We start from the raw sequence: 27,656 nt of genomic DNA, 5'->3' as shown, positions 1-27,656 counted from the left end.
AAGAAACCCAGTCATTCCTGCTCTGTTTTATATGATTAAACTTAGGGTGGTAGACGCCTGCTTTGGCGTGAGAGCTCCAAGAATCACAAAGTAAGAAGTTTGGAAAATAGAGCTGGTGGTAAATGGTTCCCCGTGTTGTCGAGTTCACATGCAAGACCAGCATCTACCAGCATCCAGAGGCACCTGCCCTGGCTCAGAGCTCAGCCCTCAGACAAGAAACGCCTGCACGACTCACCATCTGTGATGAGAGCTCTGCTTGTCAAGACCTTCCCCAGCATAAACTTCAGCACAGCCAGGACGCTGCAGAGGATCCCACTTAAAATGGAGACACTGAACAGGAAGTCATCCTAGAAGAGAGCATTCCAGATTTTGACAAGTCATCTCTCGCTAGCGCAATCATCTTTCCCACCAGCACTGTGTAAAGTATAAAGGATGGGTCAGACACGCTGCCGCCAGGTGGCAGTATACTGCAGGTGGTCACCTGTGCGCCTGGAGTTGAGAAAGGATTATTAAAAATAGCCAGACTAATATTTACAAAGCCATTATGTATTCCCCCTGCCTGCAGTTCTGCTAAAACACACAGCAATCATTGATTGTTACAGGATTGGTTATAATGCCAAGAATGATGTCTAAGTAGTATTCTCTAGAGAATTCACAAAGCAGGCAACTGAGAATTTGGGGACCACGTCACTGCCCAAGAACCCTTCCTCACAGAACAAACTGGTTTAGCCACAGGATCCTTTCTCTCTAGAGATGCTTAAAACCCTATGTGGTTTTTTTTTTTCATTCACACAATTGAGATTTCAAAGATAATCTTCAAGGTGGGAAAAAATGGTGCCTAAAAATAGTCCACTGTTGACGTGATTTTCACACTTCCTGTAGGTGCGGCATTAACTTTTGCAAGCAAACGGTGAGTCACATGTTCAAGGCTGGCGTCTTCATTGCTATGTCCTGACATCAGGCCCCTCGAGATCCCCTTTGAGCTCCCACGCGTTGCTCCCCTGAGACACAGCCTCCAGGTTCTCCGGGATTAAAATGCAACTGCCAGCAGAAATTCAACACGGGAGTGGATATTTAGAGAGAAATAGGATCACCCTTTAGCAGTTTATTAATAAAATCGCTATCCTAGTGACAGACGCAGGGACAAAGGAGACAGCTTGCCTTGCCAGGACTGAAACTAAACTAAATAATTTTTTTAAAAAAATTATCTCTCTGGACTTGGGGTTTCTATACAACGTGAAAGCATCTCCGCCCCCGTCCCGCAATCGCCCACCATTGACAGCAGCAGCTCCAACTGTATGCGCTCACAAATTCTTATCTACTCGTCCTCCTAGGAAGACCAACGACCCCAGCATCACCAGCTCTCCTGGAACCTGGGCTGGACTTAGAGCCTCAAGACTAGCAGTTCCAACACAGGGAAGGGAAACGGAGGCAGCTGAGATGGCTTGGTGGGTGAGGATGCTTGCTGCCAGGCCTGCTGGCATGAGCTCAATCCCTGGGGCCCATGTGGTAAAAGGAGAACTGGCTGCCCAAGTTGTCCGTGGTCTTCCACCCATGCTGTGGCACATACATGCACACTCAAGTGCATGCACGCGCGCGCACACACTCTAAGTTTAAAATGTAATAAAAAATGAAAGAAATGGGGGATGGTAGCACTAGCGGGCTTTAACTCACCAGACTCTGCCCGGACGAGTAATGGAGACTAACATGAGTCGTGATACCACACATCCTATGAGGAGATGGGACTGTGCCTCTGCCGTGACTCACCCCAAAACCATGGCCTCCATTTAATGCGAAGACTATCAAGCAACCCTAAACTAAATTATCGCTTAGAAAACACCTGACCTTCATTTCCCACATATCAAAGGTACATCTGGAACCTGTCACCGACTGAACACTGGGAGGTTTGGTAATTAAATCTAGCATGGCATTTGAGGTAGGTTCAGGGACTAAAAGCATCAGTGGAAAAACTGGGACATTAAAACTGCATCCATGACTTTGTCTGTAGCGTTATGAGCCCATCGTGGGGAGGACACACTGGGGTTGTGAGATGATAATACGGGGACACGTGGGGAACATGAACCCTCTGCACACAGATTCTTCATGGCTCTGAAGTGTCCACAGGTGGGGGGTGTTGCTTGAAGTGTTATCCCCTCAAGTGGATGGTCTGAGTTTGATCTTCAGAACCAACAAAAAACAAGCCAGGTACAATGCAATCCCAGACCTGGGGAGGCAGAGACAGCTGGATCTCTGGGGCTCACTGGCCAGAAGGATCGATCTAATCAACAGGCCCAGACCAATACACACACACACACACACACACACCACGTACACTTGCACACATATGAATGCATACACATACAAACCTACATCTACAAACATGAAACACTGAGCTAAAACATTTTCAGATTTATAATTATCTTCAAATAATCCATCTCACGGAACTGTGACCTCTAATTCTTGTCCACATGAGGACACAGAAAAGTCAGCCATCTTTGAACCAGGAAGCAAGTCATCACAAGATGCCAAAGAATCGGTACCTTGATCCTTGGATTTCCAATCCCAGAAGCATGAGTAGTAAATCTCCATTATTGGTAAGCAACCTAGGATGCTTGGTCACAGGCTGAGACTCCCTAGTCAGGACCCACACAGCACTCTCAGGAGCTGTGGTCACCTGCACATGAGTGGCTCCATCAACGGTCTGCCTCAGAAAGAGGAGTCTAGTCATGAGAATCCCTCATGAAGGGCAAAAAAAAAAAAAAAAAATCTAAATAATCCCTCACAGGTGTGCCTAGAGGCTTCTCTCTAATGTGAGTGTATATCAGTGTTTCTCAGCCTGTGGGGCATGACTGCTTTGGGGCTGAATGACCCTTTCACAGGGGTCACCTAAGACCATCAGAAAACAGATATTTGCATTATGATTCATAACAATAGAAAAATTATAATTATGAAGTAGCTAGGAAATTTTATGGCTGGGGGTCACCACGGCATGAGGAACTGTGTTAAGTGGCCATAGCGTTAGGAAAGTTGAGAACCACTGTTGTAGATACTGCCATGGTGACAATCAGTATTACCACCACATACAGGAGTAGTGGCCCTCTTACAAAGAGACCTCAGAAAACCCCCTTGAGTGGGGACAAGGCAAGAAGACAAGGCTGGCATCTTGCCTTCCCTACCTCCAGGACTGTACTAAGCAAGCATTGCTTGCAGACGGAACCCTAGTCCATGGCACTCTGTGGCAGTAGCCCAAATGGTCTGAGATAGTATCTGTGCCCCTCAACTGTTTGCTGTTTTGGTTTTGGTTTGGTTTGGTTTTGCTCTCTGCATATGTACGCCTGTGCCTAGTGTCTGCAGAGGCCTGAGAAGGCATTGGATCCCCCGGAACTGGAGTTATAGGTAGCTGTAAGTCACTACACAGGTGCAAGGGGACTGAACCCACGTCCTGTGGGGGCCATCCATGCTATCAGCCACCAAACCGTTTCTCTAGCCTCTGTGTGTACTCAATTTATTCTCAACTTGATACAACCTAGAGCCACAAGAGGGAACCTCAACTGAGAAAGTGTGTGTGTGTGTGTGTGTGTGTGTGTGTGTGTGTGTGCTCATGGGTAGGGAGACAGGGAATAGAAAGAGATGGAGATGGCGGGGAAGAGAAAGAAGCAAGATAACCAAGAGAGCCTTCTTCTATGTATGATTCCTGCTTGAGTTCTTCTCTTGACTTCCCTCAGTGGTGGACTGTGATATGACCCAGAATGTCAAGCCAAGAGACCCTTTCTCCCCTAAATTACTTTTGGTCAAGGTGTTTTATCAGAGCATCAGAAACCAAACTAGGGCAGTGCCTGACCCATGCTGAAGGACATCTTACAAGAAGCCACCTCATCTGCCCTCAAATGCCTCTTGTCTTTCAGACTGCATGTGACAGTGGCTGTTGATCAGTCCACGTGAGTGGCATGTCTTTGTGAAGAGCTAATAATGGACAGACTCTAATTTTCCAATTTTACTGGTCCCAAACTGTGAAAAACAACACCTTAGCTTGGCAGGACCAACAGCTGGTGGAGGAATCCAAGAACTTGGAAGATTCTAGATGCTGAACGCATGTTTCGGCTAGGTGGTAGCCCAGTCTGTGGTGTGTTCCCCTTGCAAGCATGAGGACCTGGTTTCCACCCTCAGAATCTGCATGAAAAAGCTGGCATTGTGGCATGCCCTCACAATCCCAGTGCCAAGGAAGTGGATAGAGACAGGTGGGTCCCTAGGACTCATGGGCCAAACAACCTAGCCTAATGGGTGAGTTACAGGTTCAGTGAGAAACTCTGCCTCAAAAAATAAGGTAGACAGTTGTTCCGTCTTCTACTTGTATACACACAAAGGCACACACCACAGACATATACCTGCACACACACAAACATGCACACAGACACATCCATACAAAGCTTTGAATCCTACACTCCAATCTAGGTCAAGATTAACCCCATCTCACCTAGCAGAATGAATCAGGGAAACAGTCTGAGTTCCACATGTGACCACACCAGAGGAGAAAGCCTCCCTCCTGCGGTGAAGAGGGATCCATGACCTCACACAGCAGCAGAGTTGGACCCAGCCCTAGGGAGAAGCCACTTCATGCTGCACTAAGGAAACAGGCTTGGAGAGCAGGGGTGGGGTGGGGGTGACCTCAACCCACTGGCTAAGACCTGTACTCCAAGTTCACATCCACTGGCTCTCCCTCACAGTCTAACAAAAGCTACCTACCCCTTCGATTTTTTGGCCCAGACTAGAAGGTGGAGAAAATTACAGCTCTTTTTTTTTTTTAAGACTCAAAGGCAATTAGAGAGGAGCTGTAAAACCTGAGCTAGGTGAGGATTCTAGTGCTGACGTGTGACATCTGTCATTGTGTGCGTGCGAGGTTAAGGACCTTGCCAGTCAGACCAGGTTCTCCAGTGAGTTTTTCTCCTGGGAGATGCCAGGCCCCAGCATTGCATCAGCTAACAGCATGTGGGCTGATAAATCAAAGTCCCCATGAGATAGAATTCTCTATTTCCACAACAGATCAGAGGATCCCAGGCCAGCCAAAGCTACCGGATGGAGCTGACCCCTCGGCCTTCACCTGCTATTTTAATTCTGCCGGAGTCATGCTGACCTCCTTCTGGTCCCTCAGTATGGATACTGTGTGTTCCTATCCCATCTTTGTATAGGCTCCTCTGCCTGCCTGGAAGCTCGGTGTGTCTTTATGCCCTTCCATCGTCACCCTTCTCTCTGAAAACAACACCTCCTCAACCAGGTGGTCCTGAATGCAATCCTTCTTATCTTCGGATGGTTTTGCTGTCAAGTGGAAATAGCCCCCCATAGGGTCGTGCATTTGAGCATATTGGTCCCTGGCTGGTGGTGCTGTTTGGGACATTGTTGGAATCTTTGACACCAGTCCTTGCTGGAGGAAATGGGTCACCAGGGGGCGGCCTTCAGGTTTTCTGGCATGGTCCTACTTTTCTGTCTTCACTCTGCTTCCTGACTGCAGCTACACTGTGACCAGTCACCTCCCACTCCTGCCACCACGCCTTCACTACTGTGGTGGTCTGCGTTCCTCTTGAACCGTGAGCCAGAAAAAGCCCTTCCTTCCTTAAGCTGCTTCTTATAACACGTGTTGTCACAACAAGAAAAGTAAACAATACAGGGTCTCAGGGTGTAGCCAGGCTGCTCTGGAAATTACACTAATATAGCTCAGGTTGGCCAAGAACTCACTATGTAGCCCAGGCTAGCTTGGAACTCACAGGGATCACCCTGTTTTGGTCTCTTGCAAGTAAAGGCACTTGGTGTCAAGTCTGACCCTCTCCGAATTCAATTCCAGACCCATAAGAGGAAAGGACTCCCTCAAGACATTCCTGAACTCCATGTTCTCTCTGTGGCACACATACCCCACCCTGCACTAAATAAATCAAAGTATAATAAAACACTTTAATATAAAGATTTTGGAGATTGAATCTGATTGTGTCAGTGGTAAAATACAAATAAACCTCACCACAACACCCAGAGAGTTCCCTCATGTCCCCAACTCAGTCCCTGGGAGCAATTATAATTGCTTTATGATTTCAAGCCTATATATTAATTTCTCCTGATCTTGGATTTTATACAGTTGGCCACACAGTAAGCAAGTTTCAGTCTGAATTATTTTTTCTTTTTCTTTTTGATTTTTCAAGACAGGGTTTCTTTGTGTAACCTGGCTGTCCTAGAACTTGCCCTGTAGACCAGGCTGGCCTCGAACTCACAGACATCCGCCTGCCTCTGCCTCCTGAGTGCTGGGGCTAAAGGTATGGGCCACCACTGCCTGGCTCTAAATTCTTTTATCAGTGTGGTTTTGAGATTCCTGCACGAGGTTGCAGGTTTCAGTGTCTTGTCTTGTGTGGTCCTGATACTCAATCTACTGGTCTCAGCTCTTGCCACAAAATGTTTTTTTTTTTTTCATTTTTGTTTTGTTTTATTTTTTGTTTTAGTAATTCCACCCAGGCTCCTCATGCGTAAAGCAGTTTTCCATTATGTTCCCAGTGGAAAAATTGTTACTACAAGGAGCTAACAAATAGGAGGACAGCTCATAGGGTCTGTAGGTTCTCCAGAGGAAGAGAAATGATTATATATACACACACATGCATATATATATACATATAAATTACATACATATATGTATATACACACATGTATATAATTTACACTATATATACATATACACACATGTATATAAATTAAATTGGCAGTGGCCAGGCCAGCAGTGGCCATATGCACCTGATATTCACGTGTAAGACTGAGAACCCAGCAGCTGCTCAGTCCATGCCCCAGCAGTCCCGATCTGGTGTTGAAGGCCTGGAAGACTCCTAAAAGCAGCCTGTCTTCGGTCTACTTTGGGAAGCTGAAGAAGCTGAGTTCTGATAGTGGGGAAGGACAGGGGCAGCAGTGACGATGGGACAAAGGCACCTAACAGCAACAAGTGAAGGCAAGGAGGTGACCACCCATTCCGAGAGAGGGCCTTCCGTCTCTATTAACTCTTCTTGGAGACTCCCTCACAGTGCTGCCCAAAGATCAATTCCAGATACAATCAATCTGACAACCAAGATTAACCCTCATGGGATCTAACGCTGTTCCCTATTTAGGAGACCAGAAGCAAACGCCAGAGAGAAATGAGCAGAGGTGGAGGCTTGACTGTACTGCCTCCTGCAGGAGCGACAACAGGCTCTTAGTCGGTCTAATGACCTTGGCCGTCAGGATATCTCCACGCAACTCCACCTCTTCCAACCTGATGTACAACATGGAACTTACCCTCTCTCACCATGCCACGCTCACCCAATATCCCGCCCATCAGCACAGAGTAAGGACATCTGATCGCATCTTCTCCATGATTCTCATCTTCTTCACATGTTTCCATACATAGTCAAGGACGGCCAACATGCAACACTATGTGTCATCTGAGTTTTGTGTTGGGCCACATTCGCAGCTATCCTGGGACACAGGTGTCCCATGGTCTGCAGGACCCTACACCTGCCTGCCGCAGTTTCTAACACGATGTGACCGGGTTTCTCTGCCCTCCCAGGCACCACTCCCATCTTCCCGAGACAGCTGCATCTCAGAGCATTTGTATTCATGCCATTGCTCACAGGAAATCCTTGTGTCAAAATGAAATTTCTTCAATAGTGTGTGCCAGTTGTCACCTCCTGTGTGTGGTTTATTCTTTATGGGCGGTGACAGTAACAGTTGCAAGTCCAGGACACGATGCATTGTCCCTGATAATGTCAGACAGAGGCCGGATCTGCAAAGTCAATCCAGCCTTCCCCTGGTGACCCCCACTTTCCTGTTCATAGGCAATGAGGGGGTAAGAAAGGACTCTGGAGGCTCGCCTGCTTATGCCTGCAAAAAGGCGCCCTTTGCCTTCCTAATGAGGACAGATTTCAAACCAGTCTGACACTGCATGTTGTCAGAGCGCCACCAGGGCAATGCTAGTGCCTGCTGAATAATGCATGAGAATCGATTTACGGCCCCAGGTGAAATTAACACAGTCGCTCTCATCTTCAGAACTTTTCGTCACCACCCTCCCCCGCCCCCCTCAGAGGTGGGGAAATAGCACCAAGCACAAGCCTCACTCCCTGCTGGTGATTAAATCATATTGACAAATTACCCCGTGTTCTCGTTGGAAGGCTTGGGAATTTGTAAGGTAGCATCAGGCCATTCGGAAGTCAGGATGTCGAACACTGATGTTTGGATGGGTGGTGTGATAAACAGGGAGCATTGGGGATATTTATGGGCTTGAAACAGACTGGGCCACCCCAGCCCTGACAGACTGACAGGTGAGGGTCTGCCAGGTAGTGAGCAGAGTAGGTGCCAGCTTCCTGGGGTCCACGGAGCTGAGACGGATGTGAGGGTCATAGGAACCATGGAAGGAAGCCACAGCCTTGCCAGCAAAGGCACTATGATTGTCCAGGGGTCCAGCAGGACCTTCTGAGAGGCTGGCTGACACCCCCTGGTGCATCCTGGCTTCTGCTCCATGAGGCATCAGACACACTGCTGCTTTCTCATATGAGAATGTAAATCTCTGAAACCGAGTATTCCAATATCTGGGTGTTGCCATGGTTGCAGAGATGAACCACCTGGCTGGGCCCATGCTTTCCTTCGCTGGTGACTACCTGGCTACACCCTCCTCCCCGGATGATCATGACATTTAAATGAAGAGGCTTCTCGGGGTTCCTAAAAACATTCCATCACATACATAACCTGTGGCAGTTAATCTTGATGGTCGGCCTGCTGGGCTCTGGAATCACCTGGGAGACACACCTCTGAACATGTTTGTGAGGAAGTTTCTAGAGTGAGCTAACAAAGAAAACCAATTATACTGACACATAATTAATATTTTTAAGTATACTCTAATAATAAAAACTAAAATAAAATATAAAAGTGATGTGGAGATGTCTAAAAATTATAAATGTTGTCTCTAGGGAAGAGGTTAAGTGTTTTTTTTTAAATAATGAACCTTGTAAAACAACTTAGGGGGTGTGTGTGTCTAAGTTGGAGAAAAACAAGTAATAAGCCCATCCTGGTGGCCCACACCCATAATCTCAGCCTTTGAAAGGTTGAGGCAGAAGAATTATATATTCCAGTCCACCTTGGTCTACCATAGTGAGGCACTCCCCAGCTGTCATCTTAGACATTTAAGGAGAATATTTCAGGATAGTAATTGCGGCTGTCTCGGTCAGAGTCCAGCCTGAGAAAGTCAGCTAACGGCAGACAGCTACTGAGAGGCATCAGCTGAGGTGGTTCTGGTGAGTCTGCAGTTAGAAGCCCGCAAGGCCAAGCAGCAGGGTGGTCAGAACAGACGCTAACGCCCATAGCCGGAATGACCCCCTCTTTCCTCAGGGAGACCTGGCCTCAGTCTTTAGGGTCTTCAACCAAATGCAGTGGGTTCACTGGGTGATTGACACTCAATATGTACATATTCCGCGCCACAGCCAGCAGATTTCACGACAAGGTCTAGGCCACTGGAGGGAGCCTCACACACCACACATTCATCCTCGCAGCCTGCAAATGAGCTGGTCCCCCAAGAGTTACCGTCAAGAATCTCAGAAACTAAAACCACCACATACCTAGGAGACCCAGAAGAGGAAAAGTGAGAAGCAGAAAACGGGCCTCTATGCAAATTACCTCGGCCAGCTCCTCCCACAGGTGAGCATTTCACGGCCCTTGTCATTTGAGGACTGTTGAAATATGAGCGGCGGCAGGGCTGCGTCCCCAACACCCTGGCCGCTTGGCTAGCTCATGCCCGAAATAACAACACACAAACTTATTCATTTAAGAACTGCTTGGCCCAAGAACTCTAGCCCTTACAGGCTAATTCTCTCACCTGGACTAGCCCATTTCTAATCATCTGTGTAAGCACCCCAAGGTGCGCTTACCGGGAAGATTCTAGCCTCCATCCATGCTGTCCGGGAGCAGAGCAGAGTCTGACCTCACTTCCTCTTCTGCCCAGAATTCTATTCTGTTTTCCTCCCACCAATGCTTTAACCTATGAGGCCAAGCAGTGTGTTTATTACTTAACCAATGAAATCAACAGATTGATATATGACACTCCCACATCAGAGGACAAAACAGAAAAAATATTAAATGCTCCTAGCTGGAGCTGGCTGGCTAACTCAGCAGCTAAGAGTGCTTGTTGCTCATCCAGAGGCCCTGAGCTCAGTTCTGAGCCCACACACTGAATGGCTCCCAACCACCTGAACTCCAGCTCCAGGGGATCCAACACCCTCTTCTGGATTGTGCTCACGCAGTACACATTCACTCAGACACGCTCATGTACTCATGAGTAACAACTGAATAAATACTAACAGCTGAGATTCCAAAGGAAAAACGAATGTGCAGACCCCCAAACCCACTCATATTCACCATGGATCAGTCAAAGCCTTGAATGTGGGGAGCAGTCTGAGACACACCCTTCTTTGCCAGTCTATTGTGCTTCTCTACAGACACTGAAGAGTCTGCCAAGGGCTCCCTGGCAACCTTCCTGATTCCCTGAAAGACAAGATCCCATTGGTTGTTGATCTTCCTAACCGCAGTCCTGGCCTAACCTAGACCAGCCTTGGACATACCTGATTTTGTTCAGTCAACAAGCACTCAGCTTTTCCTTGGGAGGCAGCAAGTCCAAGTTCCCAAAGGCCTCTCTCTCTTGGTGTAAACTCCAAGATATGGGAAATAACCACCACAAATAACAACCAAAAAAGTTCCAGAGTTCTACTGCAGTGTGGTAACAGTTACTTCACACATCAGCATGAGGACAGGCTGTTTTGGGGACATGGGTATCAGCTGAAACCTGGTTGGAGATGTAGCTCGGTTAATGGAGTGTTTGCCTGGCAAACAGAGTCCTGAGTTCAGTGCCCAGAAGAGCATCAGCCATGCATGGTAGCACACGCCTGTAATCTCGGCAATAGGGAAGTAGGGGAAAGAGGTTATCCTTATCTACCTAAGGAGTTCAAGGCCAGCCTGGACTACCTAAAAGTCATTAAAATCCCAGCACTCGGGAGGCAGAGGCAGGCGGATCTCTGTGAGTTCGAGACCAGCCTGGTCTACAGAGCTAGTTCCAGGACAGGCTCCAAAGCCACAGAGAAACCCTGTCTCGAAAAATCAAAAAATAAATAAATAAATAAATAAATAAATAAATGTCATTAAAATACACCTAGACTGGGGCTAGTAGTGTTTGAGAATTGCTAATGAAGACAGAGTTGGTAAAGACAGACAGCTGGTGGGCAGAACTCAGGACACAGCTGCCGTCACTGAGGAAGACTGTGGAGGCCTGCAGCTCTTAGCAGCGGTTTCTTCTAACGACCCTAAACACACACACACACACACACCACACAGGGGGGAGGTCTAGCTCCCACAGCCACTCCAGTTTCCTTTTTGTCTCTCCTTGGAAAATTCTTTAGGGGAAAGAGCCTGTCTTCAACCATTTTGATCTGAGATGGTCAAAGGTCAAAGAGCTCATTTTGAGGGAGAGGGGAAGCAGGGAGGGACACAGGCTCTCCGGCAACCCAGTGTCCCCAAACCTATATCCCAGAAAAATATCCAATGTTCCCCCAACAACATGGTTACATGATGTGTGGTTTTGTGAGCAAATACTTGTATTTTGGCCATAGGCGGAATATTCTAAACAGCACTTCTCACGTGACATGAGGACCGAGCACAAGAAGTTCACAGTAAGGGCTCTCATTTCTACAAGAACTCCCTTTCCACTGCTTTGCTGTGCTGGGACTTACTGTGTGCACCGTATAAACAGGCATTCTAGTGTGAGCTTAAGAAATAAAACAAGCGTTCAGTATGAGCCTCACCGCTGGCTAAACAACAGTCCCAAATGCAGAAAGGTCCCTCGGCCGAGGGGTGTGTAGGGAAGCGAAGGGAGGATTTATACTATCTATACTACGGCACCAAACGGCTTTTGAAATTATGTTTGTTCCTTTCTCCAAATGAAAACCTCATAGAGAAACAAGCATTAACTAAGTTGGTTAATTAGTTAGTCAGTTAGAAAAACAAGTTCCAAGAGGTTAGAGTTGCCCAAGGGAAGATTCGTTGAAATAGTGAAGTACTGTTCTGCTTTGTTTTCTCTTGTCTTTGTTCTCTAAGATTTGTTTCATTTCTTTATGTGTATCTGTGAATGTCTCCATAGGAACAGAGAGAGAAGCAGAGGGGGGGGGAGCTGCAGGGATGGACCCCAGGACCTGACACACACTACGCAAGAGCTCAAACCACATCATCAGCACCCTTAAATACACAGATCTGCCTTGGATAGGAGGGGGCAGAACACTGGCACCAGGAAAGAAATGAACCTATCTTTCCTTTTTTGTTACTGCACTCCCACAAGATGGGTCTTCATGATGCTAATCAAGTTAAAAATCTCCAAAGCTGCTGGGGCGGGGTAGGGGTTGTTTCCCGTCATTAAAAATGGGAAGGATCCTAGACTTGGAACTGACTGAGTCTTATGTGGGGCTGGGGTCTCCGGACTGCGTCTCTCACACAGCCATCTTTAGAAGCTCTCTGTGGAGCCTGGCTTTGCAACCCTCAGTCCTCAGGGAGAGCCTCTGATCAGTTGTCAGGAAACGTGGGTCCACTCACTGCCTCTAAGACTGTGTATCATTTACATCTCCATTCAGAGTCTGTGGCTCTCTCCCTTGAGCCTTCTCTTTGTTGTAAGATGGTGGCCGGTCCAACACCTCCACCCACTGCGGAAATGCCCCAAAAGTCTAATGAGACGACAAGCTAAGGAACCCTGTTTCTGAGGAAGAAAACACAACAGGATGAAGCAACATGGCGGGTTGCTCACAGATACATCAAACTCATTAAAAACAAAGGTTCCCCGAGCCAGGAAAAAGACCCATTGGAGACGCCTGAGTCTCCCAGGAAACCAGAGCTGACAGTCAAGAGAGCAGGAGGACGACCTGCTCACACCTCAGAAGCTGATGCAGATGAACACTCAGGAGCCCAAGCTGCCAGGGTCCTTCATGGGATGTGCCATGATGTCACGCGTGTTTCCCTCACAGCTCCTCTGCGGACTGCTGCTATATTTAGCTCCCTGTTTAGCTTTCCTGTCTAAGCAAACACATTGTCTTCCACACCATCTGTTTATAGCACAGGTAAACAGTATCGTCAGCAGAGTGTCTGGGTCACCACTGGGAGAGCAAACCCTATCTTTATGGCGACTCATCTGTCCTAGGTAGATCTCAGTGGGCTCCTAGCTGGCCTCGCAATGGGAGGCCACTTGTGGCTAAGCACAGCCCCTGTGTTTTAAGTACACGTGTCGACCAACATTGACAAATTCTGTGACTGTGTATTCTTCTATGTGTGTGCGTGCAAGTATGTAGAGGTCAAAGGTCAACTTCAGGTGTCATTTCTCAGGACCCAGCTACCTTTAAAAAAATGATAATTTGTGTGTGTGTTTGTGTGTGTATTTTGTGTGTTGTATGTGTCTGTGTTTGTGTGTGTGTATGTGTACTCCACAGTGCACATTTGGAAGTCAGAGGACAACTTTGCCGAGTCAGTTTTTTCTTTCCAAGTTTGTGCAGACTCCGGGGATCAGACTGAGGCTGTCGAGCTTGCATGGTAAGTGTCTCTACCTCACGGGGATTTTACACTAACGGAATAAAGAAAGTCATAAGTCAAGGGGTTTTTAAATATATGGCCTGGAATATCAGGTAGGTGGGTTCGGAAAATTGGGGACGTCTCTGTAAGGATCGTCTCAGATGCTGTGTATGACAGTCTGGCTTTGGGTTGGAGTGAGTGGTCAAGTTACCATGATCTTCCAGCTTTTGCAGTCATGGGTGTTGGTAGGTCAGTCACGGAGGCAGGCAAAGACAGTTGTTAACAAGAGGCTAAAAACAGCCACACATGATCTGGCTTCAGACTGGCAACATTCCAACTCAGCCCAATCATGTGATCCGTCAATCAGCCTTCAAGAGTCTTTGCTGGGCTGGAAGCATTTCCTTCTCTTCTGGGACTTCAGTTTACAGTTGGAATCTCCAATCTCTCATCTTTAACACCGTTGCTATGAGCCTCAGAGACCTCACTGGAGACCTGTGGGACCTGGAGAAATACCCTCCTCAAACGAGACCCTCGTTGCAGAGGCCAATGAGACACTTATGGACAGCAAGATCAGGAAAACGCTCCTTTAGCCCCGTGTCCCTGCTGTTCCTTCAGACACAGCCATTCTCTCACTTCCTTCTGTCAGATGCTTTTGTGTCTATCATCAGCTCTCAACTGGGGGCGGGGATTGCGACCCCTTTTGGGGTCCAATGACCCTTTCACAAGGATCATCTAAGACCATCAGAAAACACAGATATTTACATTACCAGTAGCAAAACCACACTTACAAAGTAGCAAGGAAACTAACTTTATGGTTGGGGGTCACGGCAACATGAGGAACTGTAGGAAAGGACCCCAGCATTAGGGGGGTTGAGAACCACTGCTCTAAAGCCATGCTCAAGAGATCCCACCAGCAGGGGCAGGCCAAGCAGGGGTAAAGGCAGGATATTTCCACGTGCAAGTGACCAGGGAAGCAGATGAAGGTCAACACAGAGCAGAAGGCAGGCAGGAAGTGACCGGACAAGGATGAGTTTACAGTTTTTAAAACTACATTGGTTTATTTTTGTGTGGGAGGAATCACACAAGTGCCAAGGGTCATATGTGAGGAGCAGGGAAAGGAGGAGGAGAAGGAACAGAGTGAGGAAGAAGAGAGAAGTGAGGCGAAAGAAGGTGAGGGGGGAAAGGAAGGGAGGGAGAGAGGGAGGAAGGGACGAAAGGAGAGAGAGAGTGGAGGAGGGGCGAAATGTTGCAGAGGGCTAAGCCCTGAAAGCCAGTGGGCAGCAAAGACAAAGACGCCCAAGCCCATGGAACCAGGAGCCAGAGGCAGTCCAGCAAAAGAGACCAGGGCTCAAACCCAGACTCTGCCACCAGTCACCGACAGTCTTAGACTTCAGCTTTTAGAGCCCGTGTCCCTACGAAAAGGAAAAGCTCACGGCCTGCCCTTCCTCATGAGAGCAGATGCAGAGTCAAAACAGGATGTGACCCTTTAGAAGCAACCCACGGTCAAAATACAAAAGAAGAAAAACAGAATAAAGCAATCCATCTTAGCATTAAACAACATAGATATATCAATGAAAAAAATTAAGTAAGATGCAGTGGGTAAGGCAATCCGAGGCCCATATTTCTGAAGATAAATATTTTTGTTCAGAAGTTATTTTCTATCTTTTTATTTTTATTTATTTATTTATCTGTCTGTTTTAGAGCCAATATTCACCCTTGCTTCCCCCAAACTCCCACTGTAGCTGAGGATGACCTTGAACTTCTGATCCTCCTGTCTCCACCACCCAGTGCAGGGACCGTGCTACCACGCCTAGTTCAAGGCAGTGCTGGGAATGGAACCCAGGCAAGGCAACTCTACTGAACCACACCCCATCACTAGATGCTGGTTTTGTACTGTAAATTAGTAAATAGCCAGCTGCTGGCATCGAGCAAGTGTTGGCTCACGCCATAGCACAGCCCACTCCTGCCCAACAGAGCAGAGTCGTAGAGAAGTCTCTTGCAGAATCTGCCTCATTGACCAAAGGTGTGGTGGAAGGGGTGGGGAGAAGGTTTCTGCCCTTTATGCAGGCAGCCTGGCTGCACCAACCCCCTAGATCTGCTTCACGTCTGACCCGAGAACCAGCTGGCTCAGTTCCGCTTCCAGACAAACCCCAAGGGGCTGGTGACGCTCTGGAGGTTCAGAGCCAGCTGACTTCACAGCTGAGTAACTCCTGCCTACACAGATTTCTAGTTGAAAACCGACCCATTGTGAACTGGGGAGTGGCTATGAGGAGGGACCTGAGTTCAGATCGCAGAATCTACATATAAAGCCAGCTATAACCTATAACCAGAGCCCTTCAGGGGAGTGGACGTGGGGACAGGAAGATCTCTAGGGCTTGCTAGCCACCAGCCTAGATGAAAAACAGTGAGCTCCAGGTTCAGTGTGAGAATCAGTCTCTAGGGAATAATGTGGGGTTGATAGAGAATAAATAATGCCCTCCTCTAGTCTCACAGGCAGAATACCCTTAGATACGTGTACACGCACACGCACACTCACACACACTGACACGTTCTGGTACTAAATCTCACTCTGAGAGTTGTACACTTTAGACTTAAACTCACTATGAAGCCGAAGGTGACCTTCAACTCCCGATCCTCCAACGTCTAGCTCTCCAGTGCCAGGTCATGTGGCTGATTTGCCCCTGTAGGCACAGTTTGTGTGGTGCCGGGGCTCAAACCCAGGCTTTCATACCAAGGTGCCACACACAGCCCCTGGGCCAGCTCCTGTCAGGGTAGAGCTGAGCTGTGCCAAGGAAGCTTGGATTTGAGGGGAGTGGTTAAGGTGTGATTGGGAGGGATGGCCATTACCTTGGAGCCCTTAAGAGCACTGTCCCTGGTTTGGCTCAGGCCCCACAAGAAGTGGCAAAGTCGCTGAGTGCAGCTGAGATTTCTCTTGCCCTGTGTTAAACTATTCACTCACTCAAATCAGGCTTTTGATATCTTATTAGTTCCTGCATCTGTGGTGGTGGTTGGGTCTGTGCACCGGTGTATGTGTGTTACACATATGTGTCTGTCTGTATTCAGGTGTGTGTGTTAGACACATGAGTATGTGTGCAAGTGTGTTACACATATGTGTCTTGTGTAGGTGTATGTGTTAGACACATGAGTATGTGTGCTAGTGTGTGTTACACATGTGTCTGGTCTGTGTGCAGGTGTGTATGTTAGACACATGAGTATATATATAAGTGTGTGTTACACATATGTGTCTGGTCTGTGTGTAGGTGTGTGTTAGACACAAAAGTATGTATGTAAGTATGTGTCGCACATATGTGTCTGGTCTGTGCGTAGGTGTGTGGGTTATACACATGAGTATATGTGCCTGAATGAAGATGTGTGTGTTATATGCACATGTGCATGTGTTTTACATATGTGTTTGTGTGCAGGTACTCCACACATACATGTGCATGTGCCAGAGACTGACACCAGGCATCTTTCCCTTTCACTCTCCACCTTATCTTGTCTAGTCAGGTTCTCTCACTGAACCCGAACTCACCAATACAGCTAACCAGAGAGCCCCCCGGGGTGCTCCCGTTTTCTGTCCTCAATGCTGAGGTGACAAGCAGGCCTTACTAGTGCATCTGGCTTTTCAGTGATGCTGAAACTCAGCTCAGGTCCTTGTGCTTGTCCACTGAGCTGTCTGCCCAGTTCTGCTATTTTGTGCCAGCAGAGGTATATACTCTTTTCTCCTGAAACCCTAAAGGAGGGTGGAGCCTTTAACCTGGCGCATGCTCTCTGGGTACCACAAAACTGGCCAACTTCTCCTTTTTGTGCCCAGGCCTGATTTCCCTGGGCGTTTGAGTTGACAAATCTAATTTACACGAAACACTCTGTATTAACACTCATCCTGAGTCACAGCAGGGCAGGAACTGAGAGCCTGATTATTGTTGGCTGGCTTCTAGAAACTTCCCTGGTACGGAACAAACAAGTACACTTGACTGAAAAATCTGAGGCATGTACCCAGAGGACTCTACTTCCTACTACAGAGGCACTGGCTCATCCATGTTCATTGCTGTTCTTTTCACAATAGCCAGGAAATGAAACCAACCTAGATGCCCATCAACAAATGAAAATGTGGTCCATGTGCATGATAAAATTTTATTTAGTCATTAAACATGAAATTTGCAGGAAGATGGATGGAACTTCGGTGAAATAAGTGAGGTAACCTAGGCAGAGGAAGACAAACATTTCATGTTCTTTCTCGTAGGCAGAGCCTGGCTTCTCCTTTTTATATATGCATATTGATGTGGGAGTGAGTGTGTGTGGCTAGGTCACAAGAGGCCAGGAACAAGAGGTCCTAAGGGAGGAGGCTGTGGAGGGTAGCAGACACTCACGATATGAAAATGGAAGAGGTAACAGGATACAAAAGGGTCGGGAGTGCAGGAAGATGGAGAGGAGCTTGTACTGGGATAGCAGGCAAAACTGAGTAGTGTGTGTGTGTGTGTGTATGTGTGTGTGTGTGTGTGTGTGTGAGTGTGTATACGCAACATGAGGAAATCTGTTACTAATTTAAGAAAGAAACTGGGCTGGAGAGATGGCGCAGTTGGTAAATTCCTTGTAAGCGTGGGGACGTGAGTTCAGTCCCCAGACCCCACACTTGTAATCGCAGTGTTGGGGAGACAGAGGCAGGTGGATCCCTGGGGCTCAGCAGTCAACCAAATTGGTGAGCTCTAGGACAGTGAGAGACCTTGACTCAAAGGAGAGGGACAGCCTTTCTGAGGACAACACTAGTGTGTGTCCTCTGACCTCCACACACCCCCATGTCCTCATGCACACCCCACCCCATGCATTAAAAATAAACAATTTTCTATGCACTGGTAGTGTTAATTGTCCCTGTGTGCTGCTCAGGCAAACAGCAAATACTCCTTGTTAACTTTTCATGATGCTAAATAACTTAAAAATAAAACCAACCATGTGCAGGATAGCCACAAAGCGATATAATTTATAAACTTTCAGTTTCGTCCCAGAACTGCTAAAAGACCACAGCAGCCTCGGTCTTCCAAGAATAAGGCCCATCTTAGACATAACCCTGCGGCCCTTCTCCCTCTAAACCTGATGTGGGGTGGATCTTTAGACTCTGGTGGAGTGAGGCAGGATTAAAATCGCTGAGCTTCTTCACCTCACCTAAGACCATCTGCACCATGGGTAGTGAGTGACTGCGCCAGCTAAAAGAGCTTCTGCTATTGAGAGAGAGACAAGGAGTATTTCTATAGAGGCCTGTGAGCAAAGTCATCCATCCCATGCCATGATGCCTGCTGGAAATTCATCTTTAATATCTTAATAAACGACTGTGTCAACTGGCACAGTGCTAAAAAGCTCTACCCAGTGCTAGTTCTTCAAGCTCGGGCATGTTCATAGACTCTGAAAAATCAGGTGTCACCTACCCAAAGTGTAACATGCATAATCATCCCTGGTGTCTTCTATGCTAAGCAGATTCATACGCTAGCGAAATGGGTCATGTGACATAGAGTTTGATGAGGAGGAGGCCAGACAGGCCTAAGACCTGCAGCAGCTGGGCAGATGGTGGGAGACAACTCAGTCCTTAGAAGGGAGGGACCCAAGCATAGAGGCGGTCAGAGTGTTTTCGCAAGCTAACTGCAGCCCTAAAAGTGACTGAGTACCCTAAGTAGGTCCCTTCCTAGTATGGCTTCTGCTTTTCCTTCCTGAGAGATCACAGGAGCAGGTTCAGGGCTATGTTGCTGATAAAGAACAGTTAAAGTGCTAATGGACTATGAAAGAGATGACTTCAAGAGAGAGAAGAATCAATGCCAGCAGCCACCTGGATGCCTCTACTAAATGTAGCACAATATCCCTTTAAGTTTTCATTAACTCTGTGTGTGTCTATTTGTCTACCTTTCTCTGTCTCTCTGTGTGTTTCTGTCTCTGTTTCTTTCTCTCTCACACACACACATACATACATACATACACACACACACACAGAGGAGGAGAATTACCCTCAAGATGACACAGTATCTATAAGAAACAGACTATGGACAGTTATATAAATATTTTCTCCAAATTGAAACATTCCCTCCTGGAGCAAGGCTCTTAAGACTCAGAAAGTAAAAGAAACTTACAAGGTGCAGAAAGCCAACAAAACTCACAAGTCTCAGGAAGCTCCTGAAATTTACAAGACCCACAAGGTCCCACTTCCAAAGTTATACAAGCATTACATAAGCACAGGTGCACTATGTCATCCAAAAGATTAATGCAGTCTCCCTGATCATTCTGACATATATAAAATGGTATGCTGTGGTCAAGCTGAAATCCAAACACATCTGACAAGCCAATGTTTCTTGTTTACATTGTCCTGAACCCAAATGTAAAAAATTATAAAAGCAGCATCTTTATCACCTAGTCACCAAATCAGTTGCCTTCTATGAAGGCTGCCCAATAGGAAGCTACAAAAATATCCAGAGAGAATAGGGGAAGAAAGAGCTAAAGTAATCATCAGAGGACAAAACAGTGAGAAACATCCCTGTCAGAAATTGTTTTTTCTAGTTTATATAGCTAGACATCAGTCATGCTAGGAAACCTATGGAAACAGATTTACATCTGCATTGAGGTGCAAAATAAAAAAAGAAATGCTTCTTATTATAGTAATCATTGGATTCAGACAACAGGCTGGATCACAGCTGCACCTATACAATTCTTTTTGTAGGAAAAGAAAGGCATCTTGCTTTAAAACTCGTCAAAAAGCCAGCAGGACATAGAAGGCAGAACCAGCTCAACTATGTGGAGTCTCATCTGACCCGGAACTTCACTATGCAGTGTCATTTGTGTCCCTGGAGTGAGTTCTTCTGGTCCCTAAGAGGGCCTTCCTTCCCTTACCCACCCACTGCAGCAGACCCGTGTGACAATCAAGGTGGGAACTTCAGGGACGAATGTCAGGAAAGAAGGACCTTACCACTTCAGGGAGCAGCCTTGTTGAAAGGTCATGAATGGCTTTGACCACTATACAGACAGATGACAGAAGAAAGATCACCCCCAAGATGACACAGGCTCTGTAAGAAAAAGAACATGGAGAGTTGTGTAGTTATTTCCTCTAAATTAAAACATTTTCCCCTGGAGGGAGGCTCATTAAGCCTCAGAAAGTAAAGGACACTTACAAGTCTTAGGAAGTTAACAAAACATACAGGTCTCAGTAAACTCCTGAAACTTACAAGACTCACAACGCCCATTCTTGAATGTTACATAAACGGTGATTTTCTTCAGTGTAACTGCCTGAAAGTTGTAGAGGGGGCTCCTGGGAGGCAGCTTTTGTGACTTGTCATTGTACTGGGACAAGCTTTTCAATTATGCAGCTGCCTTTAGTCAACCTGTGCTCCTGTAAGTAGCCCCAATGAAGCTCATTGTTCACTAATCTACTTAGATGGAATCATTTCTTTGGTATGTTGCCAATTCCTTATCTAGAATGGATTCCAGGGGCTTGCTGAAAAGTTAATGTAAACAAACCAGTGAGCTCCAGGTTCAGTGAAAGACCCTGTCTCAAAAAGTGACAGAAGAAAGATGCCTGAAATTGCTCTCTGGCCTACACACACACACACACACACAGAGAGAGAGAGAGAGAGAGAGAGAGAGAGAGAGAGAGAGAGAGAGAGAGAGAGAGGGAGAATATGTCCCTTAGGTAATAATTGATATCTTCCATTTCCCAATGTCCGCTGGAGCACGTAGCAGATGCCCCGGGTGCATCTGTTGAGTGGATAAGACCAACTAAGTAGTTAGCTAACCAAACCAGTAACTAATCATTGCTAGTTTACCCACCTACGAGTTTCTCACCATGGAGTCTGAGGCAGCATTGTCAGCTTTCTAATGGATTTGAGGAGAGGAGGGGGACTCCTATCCTTCATCCCTGTACCCTCAAACTATTCACATTGTCAAGTAACTCTAAAGTGTAATGAAAGAAGCTTGCCACCCATTTTGTTAAGTTGGACCTCACAAACTGCAACCTTCCTTGTATATACACTTCTCTTATACACAAGAATTTGCTCAATTTTTTTTTTTACTAAAATCTCATTTTTCTCTTCTTTTCAGTGTGTTGCAGACTTGAAAACCATAGCCCCTGCTTCCCAAAACTGTGTTAGGGCCTGTGTGTCAGGGGCCTTCTGCTTCTGCAGCCCAAAGCAGCTATGAATAGCTCAGGCTGCAATGCTATTTTTTAACATTGTATTAATAATACATTGTGTTTACACAGCAGCTTTCTCCTCAGGCACTCAGAGTTCTGCACATCAGCTCCCAAATCCCCCGGAGGGCTCCTCAATCCAGGTGTTTGTTTTTCTGCAGTTTATGAATGGGGAGGGTGATGTGTGTTTCATTAACACAAGGAGACAAAGCCAGAGAGACCAGGTTCGGAGGTTTGGCTCAAGGTCATGGAAGGCATTGAGTTCTACCTAGAAATAGAGCCTGAAGGGTGGGGTGGAAGGTGCAATGGGTAAGCTGTCTGCTGCACAAGCCAGAGGACCTGAGTGTAGAGCTCCAGCACCCATAAAAAGAAAAGACGGGTTGATTCCTGGGGCACACTGGCCAACCAGTGAGCTGACCTAGTGGGCTCTGGAGTCAGTGAGAGATCATGGTTCAAAAACAACGTGTGCAGGGGCCGGAGAGCTTGCTCCACAGTAAGGAATATTTACTGCCCTTCCATGGCACCTGAGTTTGGCTCTAAGAACCTACATCCAGCTGTTCAAAGCCAGCTGAAGCTTCAGTGATGGAAATTCAATATCCTCTCTTGGCCTCTTGGCCTGCATACATGTGGCATATACATACAGACACACACATACACATGTAGATTCTTTTTTAAAAAAAATTAAACATTAAAACAAATGCAAACAAAACCAAGTAGAAAGGAACTGAGGAAGATATCTGATGTCAACACCTGGCCTCCAAATGCATAATCACATACACATGTACATACACACAGGAACATGTTCAAACCACACACACACACATGCTACAAGAAATAGAACCTGATTCAACTAATGACCTCCCAGTGGCCAGCCCACTCAGCAAAGGCTCAGGGTATGATGTCACATGAACACTATGTCACATGACCACCACCTCTCTTAGTCTCCAGAACAAACACTTCAATGATTTAGGCTAGAAGCAAATAGAGAAAAGGTGACTCCTTCTCCATGAGGACTAAGTGAACTACTGGTCTGGTAGGCAGAGTGGAATTGGCTCCCTCTACACACCCGCCTTCTCCTGCACAGGCAGGCCTAGCTGAGGGAAAGGGGCCCTGAGCAGCCAGGGTTCCAGAGAGAATACACATTCCTTTTCTCTCCTGCCTAAACCCTACATGGCTTCCTGAGTTAGAGAAAACTTCAATAAAGCAAATGACCCACTTCCCCTTCCTTGCAACCCCTAATCGATGGCTCAAAGTGAACTGAGATTCCGTGGGAAGTGTGTGTGTGTGTGTGTGTGTGTGTGTGTGTGTGTGTGGTTAGGACCCACATCACCTGAGAACGTGCTAGAAGGAAACTGAGGGAATCTGCTGCAGCCCTGTTCCTAGGTTCTGCCTGCTAGGAACCCACAGGAAAGGGGGGCCGGCTCTCCATCTCTCACGGCAGGCTCTCTGTGACTATATGAGCTGATCTGCCTATTAAGCCACAGGCCACAGTTGAGAAGTATTTACTTACTGCGGGCCCACCTTTTGCCAAGAACCCTTCTGAGCACTAGAATGTGACGCATAAGCCTAAGTTCCTTCTTCAAGATGTGGAGAAAGGAAACATTTAAATCACAGAGTGCTTCCAAGGGGCCTGCAAGCTGACTCTGAGCAAATCAAATGGGCCTCACAGGGGTGGGAGAGGTGGCACAGTGGGAAAAGCGGTTTCCACCATGCAAGCAAGAGGACCTGAGTGCGGATCCTAAGCACTGTAGGCCCATATTTCTATATGGTGTGGCAGCCGGGCTCTGAAGCCATAGGCCCCATTTGAGGTGGTCACATAGCCCTGCAGACAAGCTGTCTCTGCCTAACAAAGGGTCAGGATATGTGTTGCTTCTTTCTTTGTAATTTGGAGGATGCCTGATAGAGATGCTGATTCAAGCCTACATGACAGCTAGCATACACAGCAGACAGGTAGATGTGGACGTGAAAAAACTCCATTCACCTGGTTACTTAGGAGACAGGTGTTTTCCCGCTCAGTTATGTGTTAGTATAAAAGTTGTTTGGAGAATAAATGCAAAGAGATCTTCAGGAGAGAAGAAGCCTGAGATGCCCTTCCGCGATGACCGTGTAAGATGTGTCTGATTATTCCTTGCGGCTCTGTACCAGTCCAGTTAGGGAAAATAGTTATCTATGTTGGGGCCCACGGGCTCTAACAGAGCACCTATGTAAATGTCAGGTGGGGTAGACTGAGTCGGTGATCCCAGCACCGAGGAGGTAAAGTCGGATGAATTCCTGGATTCACTGGCCGGCCAGCCCAGCACATCAACGAGAGACTTTATCTCAAAGAATAAGGGGAAAGTGATGGGGACATTGGATGCTGACCTCTAGTCTCCACGCCAATACATACATGTACACATGTGTGCCTATCATACTCGTTTACATACACATACAAACAGGTACCTACAAAACACACACACACAATTTCATTTATAAAGAGCAACAAGTGCATCCTGGGAAAGGCTTTTTGGGGATGTATCAGAATTCTTTTATTTGTCTCGTTAACACTGCACCCCCACCCCTTGGTGTCAGGAGCCATTCTCCTGACAAGAGGAACAAGTATTTGGGGAAGAACCTTCCAGACAGAAGGAAGACAGGACTTTAATGTGGAAGTCTTCCTGACATGATGGGGATACAGCCAGTCTATGAGAGGAGGGGGAGGGGACAGAGTTGGGATTAAGGGCATAAAGAGAGAGGTAGGGTCATTGGGGAGTAGACCCTTTGAGTTCTTTGAGCCATGTAGGGGTATGGAATCTCTAGGATGGGAAGCCACGGGGGACCAGGGCTTGGAAATGACAGGCGGTGGCATGTTTTAAAGCAGGACTGGGCTCTCTCTGGCAAAGCAGAAACAGGAAGAGCAGCTGAGGCTGCTACAAAACCCAGGCCAGGTGAGGGTGGGACCGAGCAGGGTGGGATCAGAATGGTAAAACTTGAGGAGTGAGTCTGGAGATTCTGACTCGAGAGCTTCTCTGAAGGTGCCGGTGGACAGGTCCTCTTAAGTATGGTCCAAAGCTAACGGGAGTCAAGAATGATGCACGACCTCGAAGCCTGGAGAATGGGCCAATGGAGTTGTTCTCCTCTGAGATGGAGACCTCAGAAAGAGTGGGTGTTGACAGGGGAGTATCAAAAGGTCCATTTTGACACACTGAGTTAGAGACGTCTCTCAGACATCCAAGTAGAGATATTTTGTTGTAGTTTTATTTTGAGACATGGTCACATTTAGTCTAAGCTGGCCCTGAATCCCCATGTAACTAAGATTCTCTTGCAATGACAGCACCCCCACCAAATGAGCCGCGCTCTGAGAAGGGCAGTTACGGGCAGGAGCTTAGATTGCCCAGGTGGGGACACGCTCAGGGAGTCCCCAGCACACAGACAGAGTTTAAGCCTTGGACACAGATCTGATTATGACAGATGTCCAGAGGTAAGAGTCCATGCTGGGTCCTAGCTGAGAAGTGGGCGAGGCTCACCACGGAGGAGCCTTCTGTGGCGAGCTGAGCTGTAGAAACTCTCTTCTGAAGCCATGGGGAGCCTCGCATCTTTGACGGTGATGGAGTGAGACAATTAGACCTGCATTTTCAAGAGCGCACTAAGGTAGTGACTGCCATCAGCAGAGCCGGGCCTAACCTGCCTTATCTATGGCTCTACAGTAATGGGCCATGTATGTACCCTCCTATGTTGTGCCGTGGTGTCCCAGAGAGGCACCTGCTCCATGCTGGGCTGATCTATCTATTCTCTCTCTCTCTCTCTCTCTCTCTCTCTCTCTCTCTCTCTCTCTCTCTCTCCCCTCTCCCTCTCCATCCATCAATCTAATCTATCTATCTATCTATCTCTCTCTATCTATCTATCTATCTATCTATCTATCTATCTATCTATCTATCTAGTGACTCTCTTGTAAGACTGGCCTCAAGCTTAAAATGTAGCTAAGACTGACCTTGAATTTCTGGCCTCTCTGCCTCCACCTCTCAAGCGCCAGGATGACAGATGTGCACCGCCATTCCTGGTTTATATGGCGCTGGCGATGGAGCGCAGGGCTCTGAGCACTAAGCAAGCACTCCATCAGTCAAGCTGTACCCCTGGTCCCTCCTTCTATAGACTTTAAGCCAAAATAAAAGCTAGCAGAGACCATTTGAGATGACTCATCCCAGAACAGGGATGGCTGGAGGGCTGAGCCGGGTGAGAACTGTCAACCAAATTGATTAACCTGTGTTACCAGAGGAAGTCGGGCTTCCCACACACTGGATGACCTCCCCCTGATCAAGTGCTCCCTTAGAATCAGTCAGAAGCTGCAGAGCCTCGGGAGCTACACAGCACATTCCAGAGAATTCTGCAGCCTCAAGGTGCATCACAGGCTGCTGAGAGGGAGGGGCAGGAGACTAAGATGCTGCCTTCCATAAGTGGAGGGACAGGACAGAGCTATAGCAGAGCACGTGGGAGAGGGAGACACAGCATGGGATCAGCCTGTAACACCTGCCACAGTAATACAGAGGCCCAGGAGTCTGCAGACTACTAAGTATCTGGACCAAACCTTTGCACCTGGAGCTGGTCCATGCAGTCCATGCTCAGAACTGGTTTGTGACGGAGAAAAGGGAGCAGACTGGCATCATAAGCAAGCAAGGGGCAGCATCCACCAAGCCTGTGGACAACTGCACCATCACTCATATCCACTGACTCTCAGCTACTTGTCCCAGTTGTAGGGCAGGGTCATTTGCAGGGCCTCTGTGCACAGAGGCCAACTGGATATCCTTCTGATTCGCTTGTGTTCTCTGCCAGCTCTGAGTGGCGATGACGCTAACTCAGGCTGGAGCTAGGAGTCTGCAGCTGGTTTGGCCTCATCACTCAGTGCTCCTCAGAAAGAACCCCACCTGTCTTGCAAACCATGAGGACCTGAGCTGGACCCCCAAAACCCATGTTTTAAAACAAGCCAGTCACGGTGATGCTCACTTAGTACTGGTGCTGAGAAACAGAGACAGCTGGACCCCTGGGCTCACTGACCTGCCGGTCTAGCTGAGCCATCCGCTCCAGCTTCGGTGTGAGACTCTGTCTCAAAAAATAAGGTGCAGGGCTGGGGAGTCGACTCAGTTTAGTGCTAGCCATACAAGTATAAGGAGCTAAGTATGGACCCCCAGAACTCTCATAAAAGCCGGGTGGCTGTGGTGGTCACCTGTAATTCCAACCTTGGGAGGCAGAGACAGGGGATTTCAGAGCAACCGGACTAGGAAGCCTGGGTCTATCAGCAAGCTTTGGGTTTAACTGAGAGACATAGCCTTGATGAATATCTCAAGAGAATGCTGAGGATAATTGTTGACACCAACCCGGGGCCTTCTCCTGAACATACATACACACAGCACACATATGTGCCTCCAACATGCATGCATACACACGTATATCACATTACACACACAAATGGAAAAAAAATGAGGTGATGATGCAATAAGACACTGACCTCTGACCTATACACACACACATACACACACTCACACACACACAATGTCCCACACACTCATCCCCAAACACACACGACCAGCTCAGCACTTAGTGTCCATGCTTCCTAGTATGCCTAGGTGAATGGAATCAATCGCTTTGCTACACACACATACACACACACACACTCACACACACACACCCTCCAGCATCACTGCAGGAACCCTTTCTCCAATGTTCTCAAGCTACTTGATTATAGCAGTTAAAGTAATTGGCTTAAATCATTCATTTGCTTTGAGTCACCGCCGGGATTCTATCCCTACAGAAAAAGCTTCTTACATGAGATTGTTCGTAGGAACCTGCTGCCTTAGATCTAAACATGAGGACTTTCGATGTACCACAAAAGCGGAGTTTAAGCGACCAAGTTCCATCAGTGCGCTTGGCAGCTGGGGGACTC

At 47.3% G+C, this 27,656-nt stretch overlaps 1 protein-coding gene across 1 annotated transcript in view; it reads right to left on the bottom strand.

Annotated features, from left to right (window-relative positions):
* Positions 1 to 27,656, bottom strand: part of Tmem163 (transmembrane protein 163) — a 181,475-nt gene that overhangs the window by 10,272 nt on the left and 143,547 nt on the right. The window contains exons 5-6 of the mRNA XM_050161476.1: positions 20,528 to 20,624; positions 236 to 347 (exon numbers count right to left, since the gene is read on the bottom strand). Coding sequence (XP_050017433.1) covers positions 236 to 347; positions 20,528 to 20,624 — 209 coding nt within the window. The remainder of the gene's footprint in view (positions 1 to 235; positions 348 to 20,527; positions 20,625 to 27,656) is intronic.

Source organism: Alexandromys fortis, unplaced genomic scaffold (genome assembly GCF_014885135.2).
Source record: "Alexandromys fortis isolate MF-2015 unplaced genomic scaffold, M_Fortis_MF-2015_v1.1 scaffold_109, whole genome shotgun sequence".
Taxonomy (NCBI): domain Eukaryota; kingdom Metazoa; phylum Chordata; class Mammalia; order Rodentia; family Cricetidae; genus Alexandromys; species Alexandromys fortis.
Note: the sequence above shows the minus strand (reverse complement) of the source record. Positions and strands in the feature narration are given on the sequence as shown.